The 14,603-nt window shown below is 33.5% G+C and overlaps 1 protein-coding gene across 1 annotated transcript in view; it reads left to right on the top strand.

The window, feature by feature from the left end:
* Positions 1 to 14,603, top strand: part of LIN9 (lin-9 DREAM MuvB core complex component) — a 68,234-nt gene that overhangs the window by 18,556 nt on the left and 35,075 nt on the right. Inside the window, exons 5-7 of the mRNA XM_081299726.1 lie at positions 2,211 to 2,344; positions 3,678 to 3,803; positions 9,471 to 9,628. Of these exons, the coding sequence (XP_081155852.1) occupies positions 2,211 to 2,344; positions 3,678 to 3,803; positions 9,471 to 9,628 (418 nt within the window). The remainder of the gene's footprint in view (positions 1 to 2,210; positions 2,345 to 3,677; positions 3,804 to 9,470; positions 9,629 to 14,603) is intronic.

Below are 14,603 nucleotides of genomic sequence, written 5' to 3' on the forward strand. Positions count from 1 at the left end.
TCCTGTTGGCTTTTTTTGGGGGGGGTCCTGGGGATTAGACTCGGGGGTACTCAACCACTGAGCCACATCCCCAACCCTATTTTGTATTTTATTTAGAAACAGGGTCTCACTGAGTTGCTTAGTGCCTTGCTTTTGCTGAGGCTGGCTTTGAACTCGTGATCCTCCTGTCTTAGCTTCCTGAGCTGCTGGGATTTATAGGCATGTGCCACCACACCTGGCTCCTGTTGGCTCTTATAAGAAGATGGAGAAAGATCAGACCAATACTTAGACACACAATCCATAAGCTCCTTGACTTTTACCATGTAATGTCTTGCATTGCCTTGGGACTCTGTCCCCAGAAGGCCATCACTGAAATGTGGCCCCTTGACCTGGGACCTCCAGAACTGTAAGCTGAAATAAATTTCTTTATAACTTAACTACTCTATGGTACTATGTTATTGGCAACAGAAAAGAGGTTAATATTGGTAGTTTGAGATCTTTCTTTTTTTCTAATATAGATTAGACTTAAAACTAAAATTTATAGATTAAATTTTCCTTTAAGCACTACATTAGTTCTATCATAAGATTTTTGATGTGTTGTGTATTTGTCTTTCATTCATTTCACCTATTTCCATTCTAGTGAGTCTGTTTTTTGTTTTTGTTATTTTTTTGATACTGGGGATTGAACCCAGGGGTGCTTAACCATTGAGCTACATCCCCAGTCCTTTTCATATTTTGTTTTGAGACAGGGTCTCACTAAGTTGCTTAGGGCCTCGCTAAGTTGCTGAGGCTGGTTTTGAACTCATGATCCTCCTGCCTCAGCCTCCCGAGCTCTGGAATTACAGGCATGCAGCATTGTGCCCAGTCTATTAAGTTTGTTTTTAATGGGTATTATTCATGTCTTTAGCATCAGTGGAGGTGATTATGACTTTTCTTGTTTTGATTTATTAATAATGAAAATGCATTAATAATTTCCTAATATTATATCATCCTTATATACTTGATATGAATTCCACTAGGTTGTGTTGTATTCTTTTTATGTTCCAGTGGTAAAGTTTTATTTTTTTAAGTTTTCTTTTAGTTGTAGCTGGACACAATACCTTTATCCTATTTATTTTTATGTGGTGCTGAGGTTTGAACCCAATGTCTCACACATGCTAGGCAAGCGCTGTACCGCTGAGCCACAGCCTCAGCCCCAAGTTTCTTTTTTTATATATATATTTATTTTTTAGTTACAGGTGGACACAATATCTTTTTTTTATTTTTATGTGGTGCTGAAGATTGAACCCAGTGCTTCATGCATAGTAGGCAAGCACTCTACCGCTGAGCCACAACCCCAGCCCAAGTTTCTTTTTTTTTTTAATAGTTTTTTTTAAAGAGAGAGAGAGAGAGAGAGAGAGAGAGAGAGAGAGAGAGAGAGAATTTTTTAATATTTATTTTTTAGTTATCGGCGGACACAGCATCTTTGTATGTGGTGCTGAGGATCGAACCCGGGCTGCACGCATGCCAGGCGAGTGCCCTACCGCTTGAGCCACATCCCTAGCCCCCAAGTTTCTTTTTAATTAAGCTGTTATTAAGAATTTTAAAAATCCATACTCGTGAGTGATATTTTCTGAAGTTTTCTTTTATTATACTTTGCAGTTTTTGTTATCATGCTGACTTAACACTAGTGAAGCTTTTTTCCCTTCTTCAGTAATCTAAAATATTCGGATGGCGTTAGAGTTCTCTGACTTGGTATAGAATTCACTTCTGGGCCCACTGCTTATTTGCATGCATCTGTGTATTCCCTCTTTCTGCCTTCTCAGCAGAGTACCTTTATTATTTTTATTTTTTTGGTTGCTGGGAATTGAATCCAGGATCTCAAGTGTTCAGCCACTGAGCTACATACCCAGCCCAGCAGAGTTCCTCTTACTGAACTCTTCTGACCCATGAAGGGTAGGAATATTTCATATGAATCTCTTCTTCCTGTGTACTTAAATTGATTATGTGTTGCAGTGTGAACATGATGGGGGCAAATATTTCACTTTCCTTATGAGACTGTGTTGTGAGACTTGAGGCTTTAACTTTGTCAGAAATAATCATGTTTGTTTATTAAACAATAAATTCCATGTTAAGTGCTATAAAAATTTTTGAGTACTTAAATATAACTTACCTTTTTAAATCACTGTTTTAAATGTTTATTTTTACTTAATAGAGCTACAATTTATCTTTTTTTTTTTTTAATCATATAGAAATTTACAGCAACAATGTCAACACCAGATAAGAAAGCTTCACAGAAGATTGGTTTTCGGTTACGGAACCTACTCAAGCTTCCCAAAGCACATAAATGGTGCATATATGAGTGGTTCTATTCAAATATAGATAAGTATGTATCATGACTTATATCATGAATATTACTTGAACTAGAAATTTTAAGTTTTTCAAATGTTATGAACTGCAACTTTTTTATAGTCTTATTTTGATTTTAGATCTTATTTTTCTTGAGTTCACTTTTCTTTTTCTCTCTTTTTTTTCTTTTCTTTTTATACATGGTCTTGTTATATTATCCAGACTGGTCTCAATTCCTTGGCTCAAATGATTCTGCCTCAGGCTCCCAAGTAGCTGGGATTACCAGTGTATGCCACCATACCCAGCAGTTGAATTCAGTTTTCTATTCCTCATTGCAGTTGGATTTATTTCTGTTTCCCATAGTTTTCTACCCTAGCCTTTTGGGGGAATTTTTTGTTAAAAATTAAATGAAAGTATAATTTCTGCATTATAGTTAACAAAGACTATAGAGATACCCTAAACAAAGCTCCATTATTTGTAATGAATGAGATTTATTTTATAAATCTAGTGCTAGTGTAATAGTATAGAAACCATTATTAATGGTAAAAATGCCTCAATAAGATGTTTTAGGAGGGTAATCTTTATATTTTAGGGATGATACTTAAGCATTTTAGTTATACATAAATGTTTAAGTAGAAGAGATTTGGCTGAAATCCAGTTATTTGACAATAGAAGTTAATGAGGAAAAGTTCTGATTTCTAATCTATCCTTGTATGGCTGTTATTGGTGCATATTGTGCTGGCTATTTATTTTCCTTTTAGTTTCCAAACCATTACCTACTCTGAAGTTTGTGAATCTAATGATTGTACATATTTGAGCACAAGGCACTATTGTATGAGACTGGATTCGTGGTTTCTCACACTGTGAATAGTATTTTATTTTTTTCACAGGTTTTCAGTAGGTTTAAGAAAGCTTTCAGGATGTCCTATTGTGACCTGAGTTCTTCTGGGATTCCCTAAAACTAATCTGATCCTCTGGCATCCTCTAGGCTTAGTCACAAAGAGTGATACTCTTGGGACAAAGATGCTTTATAGCTGGCATTATTGTTTGTCTTTATCAGATATAATGCCAGGGCCAGGACAGCATCCCAAAATATATAGTCATATAGATGATTGAACAAAATCAGTTTCTTCTGGAATCTCACAGGCAATATTTCTTGAGTAATTTATATACAAACAGTTGTTTCATAGTACCAAGGATTTAGTTTCAGTATTTTGAATTTGTATCTGTTTTCTATAGATAGGGTCAATATGAAAGTTTGACATTTTTTGATTAGTATGGTGTGGAAAATTGGAATGCATATTTTGAATTTTGTGTCTTTTAAGAAAACAACATGCATTAACCAATAAAATACCATTTCTGTTTTACAGACCACTTTTTGAAGGTGATAATGACTTCTGTGTATGTCTAAAGGAATCTTTTCCTAATTTGAAAACAAGAAAATTAACAAGAGTAGAATGGGGAAAAATCAGGCGGCTTATGGGAAAACCACGGAGGTAAAAAAATATTTTTTTAAATAAAAATAATATATAGGTGGTAGTATCATTATGACATTAATTATATGTGTGTATGTGTGTATTATTGGGGATTGACCCAGGAGTGCTCTACCATTGAGCTACATCCTTAGTCTTTTTATTTTTTTATTTTGAGGCAGGGTCTAAGTTGGTGAGGCTGACCTTGAACTTGCAGTTCTCCTTAGCCTTCCTAGTCACTGGAATAACGTGTGTGCACTACTGCACCTAGCCATTAATTTTTTTGTTTTTAATCTATAGATGACTAGTACCAAAATATAACTTTTCAAAATAATGGATTATATGTCATTATATTCTGTTAAACAACTTTAATGAAGGTCTTTTATATCATCTTATGATTAAATGTACATCTTATGATTAAATGTACAATTTCATTTTTGTTCTAAACATGGGTTTAACATAATTTTACTGTTTTATATTACCTGTGTCCTCCTGTGTTCCAAAATATTTAAGAATGTCCTAAAAGTATTTAAGTAAGCTCTAAAATTATGTGTACATTGTTATTATCTTGTTTGAAACCCTTTGTCACTTCAAGAGGTTTCCTTCAATTTCCTATTTTACTTTATGTAAAAACAGAAAAGAAATTAATCTATCCAGTGTTATACTTTTTCAAAATTTCTCTTTGTGTGAAATGATGTTCCCTTTTCTAGTGTTATCCTACCTAGTAACACAGTAGAAACCTTATATTACTTTGTAGTGAAATTTTGAAATATGTTAGAAGCAGAATTAGATTATCAGTTCTATATCTGTCAGCTTAGTAAAAGCATGTGTAAGACTTTTTCATTTTTAAATGGTGGGAAAGTTTAAGGAAGGTCTAGAAAGTGACTTAGACAAATAGGAATGGAATTTAGTTTTAAAGATCTCCATAGATGGTGATGAAATACAAGGAGAAATTTTAACTGAGGGGTTGGGGATTTAGCTTAATGATAAAACACTTTCTTAGCATGCACGAGTCCCTGGATTCAATCCCCAGCACCACAAAAAAAAAAAAAAAAAAAAAAAGAAAAAGAAAAGAAAAGAAAGAAATTTTAATTGAACTTCTAATATTTATTTTATCCCTCTTTTATAAGGTAGTCTTGCTGATAATATTTTTAATATTTTCAACATTTATAAGAACAAAATTAAAATTTAATTTGTTACTTGGTGTGTTTTATACTGAAAAATGTATGATCTTTGATAATCACATTAGACTATTTGAGACTATTTGTTGTGATTTTGCATGTTTTAGCATGTTAAACTATACTATTTCTAATTATTGTCTACCAGATAGGATATCAGTTACTATTTATTTTCCTCTCTTAATTCTGTAGGTCTTTTTGAGTATATAATAGTTCTCTTATAGTCGTTCAATTCATGAAAGTTAATTGAAAGTTGAAGTCTTTTCTTAACAAAAGTTTATACTTTTTCTTTCCCTCCAGAAGTCAAAGTATAATACATATTATTCATATAATATACTTTAAAAAAATTTTTTTTGTAGTTGTAGGTAGATAGCATGCCTTTATTTTATTTGTTTATTTTTATGTGGTGCTGAGGATCAAACCCAGTGCCTCACACATACTAGGCAAGCACTCTGCCACTGAGCTACAGTGCCAGCCCAGAGTATACTTTTTGAAATATTCTAATCTTAAAAATTAGTTTATAGGGAGAGAAGGGGAAAGGGTATGGGGATAGAAAAGATGGTGGAATGAGACAAACATCATTATCCTAGGTACATGTATGACTGCACACGTGGTGCAACTCTACACCATGTATAACCAGAGAAATGAAGTTGTGTTCCATTTGTGTTCAATGAATCAAAAAACTTTCATCTATAACTGATTAGAACTAATAAAAATAAATTTTAAAAAATCATTTGGTAAAACTACACCCGTTAGAAGATAGAAAGGAGCTGATACAGTGGCACATTGCCTATAATCCCAGGGACACTGGCAGGCTAAGGCAGGACCACCTTAGGGGAACTTACTGAGAACCTGTCTCAAAATAAAAAATAAAAAGAGCTGGGAATGTAGCTCAGTGGTAGAATGCTCCTGGGTTTAATCCCCAGTACCCACCCACCACCACCACCCGCCACAAAAAAAAATGAAAGGAAGAAAAAAACAAGGTGTATCTGAACAAGTGGGAAGACACATGATCTTAGAAAAGAGGACACAACATCCTAAATTCATCTGTAAATTATTCATTCCCAATGAAAGTATCATTAGCCTCTTTTTTTCTTTTAAGCTGATAACTCTAAAATTCACATTTCAAAAGGGAAAATCAAATAGGGAAATTCTGAAAAAACAAACTAATGAAGAGAGAATTTATCAGATATTATTTGAAGTATTGGAATAATCACTAGGATTGAGATTGAAAATATAAGGGCTAGAATACAACATAGATTATTAAGTGACCATAATTAAAACAATGTGAGAGTGTACATAAATAGAATATGAATGAAGAATAAACAGTCCACACACAATCATGGAAGTCTAAAGGAATTTAATAAAACAGTTTCAGTGGTTACCTTTCAAGTACATGGAGAAGGAGAATGGATTATTATTTTGTTTGGTTTGATTTGGTTTGGTAACTATGGATTGAATCCAGGTTTGTTTTACCACTGATTTATATCCCTAGCTCTATTTTATTTTTATTTTTTATTTTGAGACAGAGTCTCACTAAATTGAGGAGGCTGGCCTGAATTTGTAATCCTCCTGCCTTAGCTTCCCAACTAACTGGGATTACAGGCGTGTACCACCATGCCCAGCAGATTATTTGTTTAATGGAGATCAAAACTACTGTGTAGAAATCTAGAGAAAAGACAAGGTGGGTCTCATGCCTTGTACCAGGAAAAATTTTTAAAAAGATCAAAGATTTAAATATTTTTAAAATTTTTTAGATGTTAATGGATTTTTATTTTATTCATTTATTTATATGTGGTGCTAAGAATTGAACCCAGTGCCTCACCCATGCTTGGCAAGCACTCTACTACTGAGCCATAGCCCCAGCCCTAAATATTTTTTTAAATGAAACAACAAAACGATTGGAGAAAACCAGCATATTGTGAGTCTTGAATTGGAAAAGGTTTTTCTAATAGGCCCAGCAGCTGAGAGCCATAGAAAATATCAATAAATCGACTTCCTAAAAATAACATTTTTCATGACCAAGAAACAACAAAAAGTCAAAAGATAGCAACAGAACTATCTATAATTGTTATTATAGACAGAGGGTTAACTCCCTAATTTGTAAAGAACTCCTATAAGTCTATAAAAAAAATCAAATAACTCATAGTAATAAATGATTATAAACAGATAATTCATAGGAAAGGAAAAAATGGCTCTTCTAAATACGAAAAAATTGGGTCTGGGGATGCGGCTCAAGCGGTAGCGTGCCCGCCTGGAATGCGTGCGGCCCGGGTTCGATCCTCCAGCACCACATACAAACAAAGATGTTGTGTCCGCCAATAACTAATAAATAAATAAATATTTTTTAAAAAAATAAATAAATACGAAAAAATTTCAATTTTTCTCAGGGAAAACTCAAAATCAGGGCTGAGATTGTGGCTCAGTGCCTAGCATGTGTGAGGCACTGGGTTTAATTCTCAGCACTGCAAATAAGTAAATAAATAAAATAAAGGTCCATCAACAACAAAAAAGAAAAAGAAAAGTCAAAATCAAAGTGTGCTGGAGTACTGTTTTTTAATTCTCAGATTGACAAAGTTCATAAAGCTTTAACATGTTGGATTGGTGATACTATGTTGAAATAGTCATTTTTTAACATATTGCTGGTGAGAGATTAATTGTATGTAATCTCTGGGGAGAAATTTGATAAAAATTGATCAAATTTATGAATTTTCATTCTCTTGAGCCTAACTCTTCTAAGAGTTCATATCACAGAAGTACTTGCACACAGGTGAAATGACATGTGCAAAGGTATTTATTGCAATATTGTTTGTAGTAGCGAAGATTGGCAACAATCTAAGTGTCATAAATTTGGGAAAGATTAAAGTATACTACCTAAAATAGAAACCACATAACAAAACAAAAAAGATGGGCTGAAAGTGTAGTTCAGTGGTAGAGTGCAGGCTTTGCATGCACAAAACCTTGAGTCTATACCTGGCAACAAAAACAAAAATGGAGGATCTCTTTGTGTATTGGTAATAGAGTAATTTGCTAAGATATATTAAGAAAGAAATACAGAATACATAACAGAGCATATTGTAGCCATTGAGAGAAGTAAGGAAAGAACATAAGTGGGTTTTTTTTTTTGCTCGTGTATGCCTAAAATATCAATGAAAGGCATATAAGAAATTTATAATGGTCCTCTGGGAAGTAGACTGGGTAATTGAGAAACATGGGTATTAAAGTTTTCAATACCTTTTGAAATCTTTTAAATTTGAAACCATGTAAATATGTTAAATATTCTGTTTACATAAAATTTGACTGGTGAACACATTTATTTAATATCCAGAATGTGTGAAGAACTCTTCAAAATTCATTAAAACTCAAATAGCCCAATTAGCAAATTGGCAAAGGGTTTGGATAGATTTTTTACTATAGGTATAAGGATATTGAATAAGCACACAGAATGATGTTCAACATCATTAATCCTTAATAAGATGCAAATTAAACTACAATGTTCAAAATTACAAGACTGAACATACCAAATATTTGTGAGGGAAACCACAAAGGGAAACTTAAAGTCTCTTACACTGATGGTGGTAGTGTAAAATAGTATCGCCATTTTGGAAAACAGTTTGGCTCTCCTAGATGGAGTAGAATGAAAGAATATGTTTATACAAAACTCACACAGGGCTGGGGTGGTGGCTTAGTGATAGAGTGCTTGCCTAGCATGTATGAAGCACTGGGTTCAATTCTCAGCATTACATATAAATAAATGAATAAAATAAAAGTCCATCAACATCTAAAAAATTAAAAAATATTTAAAAACCTCATATACCAATGTTCACATCAACTTTAATAGCAAACTGGAAGCAGCCCAAATGTCCAACAAGTGAATAGATAAACAAATTATGAAATATACAGTATAATATTATCAATAAAAATAATGTACTGTTGATATATACAACAACATGGAACTTGTGATCCTCGTGCCTCATTCTCCCAAATAGCTGGGATTACAGGTTTGTACATGCTAAATGATTTGATTCATCCTAGAATTTGAAAATGGAAATAAGATAGACCCTAGAGTTAAAAGTGAATTCAGTATTCAGACTTAAAGGCATGAAGTATGATTAGTTATGAGTTCATATACTGGCAGATCTCATCTTTAAACCTATATTGATATGCTCACTGGATCAGAGAGAAAATGTCATATTCTTCTGAATAGAATATTGAAATTGAACTTTATTCTTCAAAGGAGACCTAGGTTCCAGACATTTTTGTCAAAGGAGGGTGAACAAATCCTACTTTGTAGGAGGAATAATCTAGACGTACATGTAATCTTTGTCTTGCAACACCCTATTTCCTTTTTTTAATTAAAAGTAATTTACAGAGTAATAATTTCTACAATCCCATTTTTAAATCTAACACTCAAAAGAAATGAGAAGAAAAAAGGGAAAAGTGAAATGGATGGTCAGACTTTTAAGTTTCTGTATAGGATAGTTATCAGTTTATATGATTTTTATAATTCTAGATGTTCTTCTGCATTTTTTGAGGAAGAAAGATCAGCATTAAAACAAAAACGGCAGAAAATAAGGCTCTTACAACAAAGGAAAGTTGCAGATGTTTCACAATTCAAAGATCTCCCAGATGAAATTCCTTTGCCCCTGGTTATTGGAACCAAAGTTACAGGTAAGTGAAGAAGACAAGCTTGTTACTATTGTGATTTGTCATTTTTAGCCAATATAGTTTCTATTAGAGATTTAGAAAGATTTAGATTCTGTAGTAATTTACTGTATGTTACTTTCTCTTCATGTATGAAATATATTTTTAAAGGGTTCAAATTAACATGTACTACAGCATAAACTAAAAGCTATGAAGATAAAATTTTAAATTCATTAAAATAAGTACAGCTGTGAATTGTTAAAATTTTTGAAAAATTGCTCAGGACGTTGAAGTAGGAGAATTGCAAGTTTAAAGTCAGACTCAACAACTTAGTAAGACCCTGTCTCAAAATAAAAATAAAGGGCTGGTGGGTGAAGCCCATGGGTAGAGCACCACTGGCTTCAATTCCCAGTACCCTCACCCGCACACACTTACACACTCATTAATTAACTAATTTTTTAAAAAATATTTATTTTTGAGTTGTAGTTGGACGTTGGACACAATACCTTTATTTTATTTATTTATTTTTATGTGGTGCTGAGGATTGAACCCAGCACTCAATTTTGTTCTGAACCTAAACCTACTCTAAAAATATATATATTTTAGGGCTGGGGATATGGCTCAAGTGGTAGCGCGCTCGACTGGCATGCGTGCGGCCCGGGTTCGATCCTCAGCACCACATACAAACAAAGATGTTGTGTCTGCCGAAAACTAAATAAATAAATATTTTAAAAATATATATATATATATATATTTTAAAAAGTTAGTCAATAAATTAAAAACATCAGATCACCATCTTTAACAAGATAAAGGGAAAAAAATAACAGTCCTATCAATAAACACCAGTCATTGACAATATTAATACTCATTGATGTATACTAGAAATGAACTTCCTTACCTGATAAAGTTCATATACAAAACTCTACTGACTGCTATATACTTAATAGTGAAGTTTTTTAATGCTTTGCCATTAAGATTAGGAATGATGTAAGGATGTTCACCGTTTCTGCTCAACATTCTGTTGGAGTGCTGCAAGGCAAGATAGAGAGTTCAGAAATAGAGCCACACTCAACATGGGCAGTTGGTTTCATAATGGCACCAAAGCACTTCAGTGGAAGAACTAGATATCCATATGGAAATAAACTTAATCTAACATGGATCAATGGGCTAAACGTAAAAGCTGAAGCTATGAAACTTCTAATAGCTATGTGATCTGGATGTAAGCAAAGATTTCTAGGTGTGGACAGAGAGTTACCAAAAAAGCAAAAGATGATTCAACTTGAAATTTTCTATGCATTAAATGGCACCATTAGGAAAATAAATAGGGGGGAAAATGATTCCAGGACATCTCTGAGAAAGGATTTATACTAAAAATTATAAAGAACTTTATAAATTAGTAATAAAAAGACAATCTGATTTTAAAAAGTAGATCAAACATTTGAATAGACATACATTCAACATTTCCCAAAGGAAGATCAGTGAATACATGAAAATGCAAATTGGCAAAGATATGGAGCTTTCATAATTCCTGAACATTTTTTGTGGGATTATAAAATGGTATACCACTTTGGAAAAAGTGTGACAGTTTTTTATAAAATTAAAATACCTGCCCTATGATCCAGCAGTTCTCTTAGGCATTTACTTAACAGAAGTGAAAAACAACTGTCCACATAATAATCTGTAACAGAAAGTTCATACCATCTTTTAAGCACTCTTATCATTCTAATCTTATAGCCAAAACTTGGAATCATCCTATCATCAGGATACTGGATAAGCAAAATGTAATTTCTTAGAGTAGAGTACAACTCAGAGTAAAAAGAAATGAATTACTGACATTATATTGAGCAAAAAGCTAAACACTAAACAATGCTTATATTGTATGTTTCCAAAATGGACAAAACTAATTTATGGTGAAAAAAATCAGAAATGTGATTATTTCTGAAAAGAGACTTAACAGGGAAGAAGGAACCTTCTGAGGTGATTATCATTCTTTAATAACATGATAAAGGTGTTTTTTTTTTTCCCATGGATATATTCAAAATAAAAAGAGCTGGGGAATATAGCTCATTGGTAGAGTGGTTCAGTCCCCCAGTACCACAAACAGTGACTGACTTGAAAAAACAAAAACAAAAAAAAAAACACAAGAGTTTTAAGGTACTCAAAGTGATGAAAAATTCAAATGATGGAGAAGTTTCAGAGAAGTGTCCAAATATGAAACTTTAGCCACATAATACAGGAAATTGTTTGGCCAAGTATCAATTACTCTGAATAGTTCTAGAACTCTCTGAAGCAGGAGAAGTCAAGTTGAAAAGACATTAGTCCCAAGTTTTCAGTTCTTTGAATATTTCAACAAAATTGATGCAGGTACATTAAAATAGGTCGGAAATTGTAATCTAGAGCTTATATATCCATATATATATTCATAAATATATTCATACATATTCATATATATGGAATTTTTTTTCAAGCGCTCTAATCATTCACTCATTACTTTCTAAAAAAATTTTTTTAGTTGTTGATGGACTATTATTATTTATTTAAACACACGGTGCTGAGAACCAAACCTAGTGCCTCACATATGCTAGGAAAGCACTTTACTGCTGAGCTACAACCTCAATCCTCACCTAATATTTTTCTCAAAAGTATAGAACTCAGGCTGCTGATGGAGCTCAATGGAGAGCATTTGCCTGACATACACAAGACTGAATTTGATTCCCAGTACCACACACACACACAAGAAGAATAGAGCTCTAAAAACATTATTTATCTAGTATATTTATGAAGAATGAAAAAGGAAATTTTTAGAAAATGCTTCCAAAGCTCAAAGTGACCATAAATGGTATATTTATTTTTATTTTTAAAATTTTTTTCTCTTTTCTTTCCTATCTTTTACTTTTTATTCTTTTTAGATATACATGGCAATAGAGTATATTTTGACATATTTTACATACATGGGGTATAACATTCTTTTTTCTTTTTTTTAACTTAGGCTGTGCAATATATTTAGTCAAACCAAAAAACTTACACAACAACTTAAGTAGAATTGATAAGATTTCATTCAGCCTGCAATTTATATTCTATATAGAATGGGAAACTGCCTTTAGCTTAAAACACAATTGAAAAGCAAAATGGTTCCTGTTACAACTTGTGGGAGAGTGGAGACCTGTGGAGAGCTGAGGCACTATAGTAGATTTAATGTTGCCAAGGCAGGTGCCAGCACATAGCCCAGAACAGAACTTAGCCCTAGTGCTGGCTTCTTTACTATGAAGGCAGTTGGGTCCTTGTTATAAAAGTTCAAACAAAATCCCAAAGTCCTAAAATCTTCCTGGAAGTGGCAGTGTACTGTAAGTTTGCAGCGAATACCAGTCTGGAAACTGCAATCACTTTGCTATAGTCTTTTGAGTTTGGGCAGCATTTTTAAAAATTTTCCTTTTCCATTCTTCATAATCCTGTGTCAGATCTTCATCTTTCTGAGATGTATGTGGGATCTCTCTACTTTCTCTATTTCCTTCACTGGTGGTTTAACCACTGGTTTTTTTTTTTTTTTCTTTTCTTTTTCTTTTTCTTCTGGGATGGACTAGATAAATATCCAGGTTCTCTGTTTGCATGCTGTAAGTAGTGCAGCAGTGGTGAAAAGTGGCCTGGATAAGTCAAGATCTACTTGTGTCTGGGGAAGACTGGACTCATAGCTCAGCACTTGAGGTTCAGTAAGGCTTAAGCGCGTGCAAAGTGCCCAATCAACCCCGACTCCATGGCACTATCCTTGGGGTATAACATTCTAATTAGGATCCCATTCTTTTGGTTGTACATGATATGGCCATTTTGACAATATGCTGCCTATCCAAGAACATGGGAGATTTTTACATTCTCTAAAGCCTTCTTCAATTTCTTTCTTTAGTGTTCTGTACTTTTCATTGTAGAGATCTTTCACCTCTTTTGTTAGATTGATTCCCAGATATCTTTTTTTATTATTATTAGTAGTAGTAGTACTGGGGATTGAACTGAGGGGCGCTTAACCACTGAATCACATCTCCAGCCCTTTTTAATGTTTTATTTAGAGACAGAGACTTACTGAGTTGCTTAGGGCTTCACTAAGTTGTTGGGGCCTTCCTTAAACTCACAATATTCCTGCCTCAGCCTCCCAATCCTCTGGTATTATAGATGTGTACCACCATGCCCAGCTCTGTTTATTTCAGCTAAGTTGATCACCAATGGCCAATGATTTAATCAATCATGCCCATGTGATGAAGCCTCCAATAAAATTCCAAAAGGACAGAGTTGACCAATTGGAGGTTCCTGGAGAGAAGTGTACCTGGAGAGGGTTTAGAAGCTGCAGCGTACGCTTTCCCCCATACCTCACTGTTGCATCTCTTCATCTGTATACTTTATAGTAGCCTTTATAATAAACCAGTAAACTAAGTTATTAGTTCCTTGAATTCTGTGAGCCACTTTAGCAAATAAATGGAACCTAAGCCGAGGTTGTAGGAACCTCAATTTATAGCTATGTGTGAGAAGTACAGGTGAAAGGATACTCAACTAGTTTCCACTGATGCAGCATTGCTTGCTTAGTGTGTTTGGGGAAAATCCCATACACATCTGGTGTCAGAAGTGTTGGGAGAATATAGTAGGAGAAACAGTTTGATTTTCCTCTATATTATTGGAGTCAGAAACAGAAATATACATACTATATGATCTCACTCGTATGTTGTTCTTATAGAATAAAGAGTAGAATGGTGGTTACTAGGGGCTGAGGTAGTTTAGTGGGTGAAGGAGATTGGAAAGATGTTGTCAAAATTGCAGTAAGATGGAAGGAATAAATTCAGGAGATGTATTGTACAATATGGTATCTATCGTTAACAATATATTTTTGAAAAATGCTAAGAGAATGGATAAAAGCATTTTCTCACAAAAATGATGATTATATAAGATAATGCTAAATTTTGTCATTCCACAGTGTGTATATACTTAAAAATGTCATGTTGTATCTAGTAAATATATACAA

The sequence above is a fragment of the Spermophilus citellus genome (assembly GCF_964194105.1).
Source record: "Spermophilus citellus genome assembly, chromosome: 6".
In the NCBI taxonomy this organism is placed as follows: domain Eukaryota; kingdom Metazoa; phylum Chordata; class Mammalia; order Rodentia; family Sciuridae; genus Spermophilus; species Spermophilus citellus.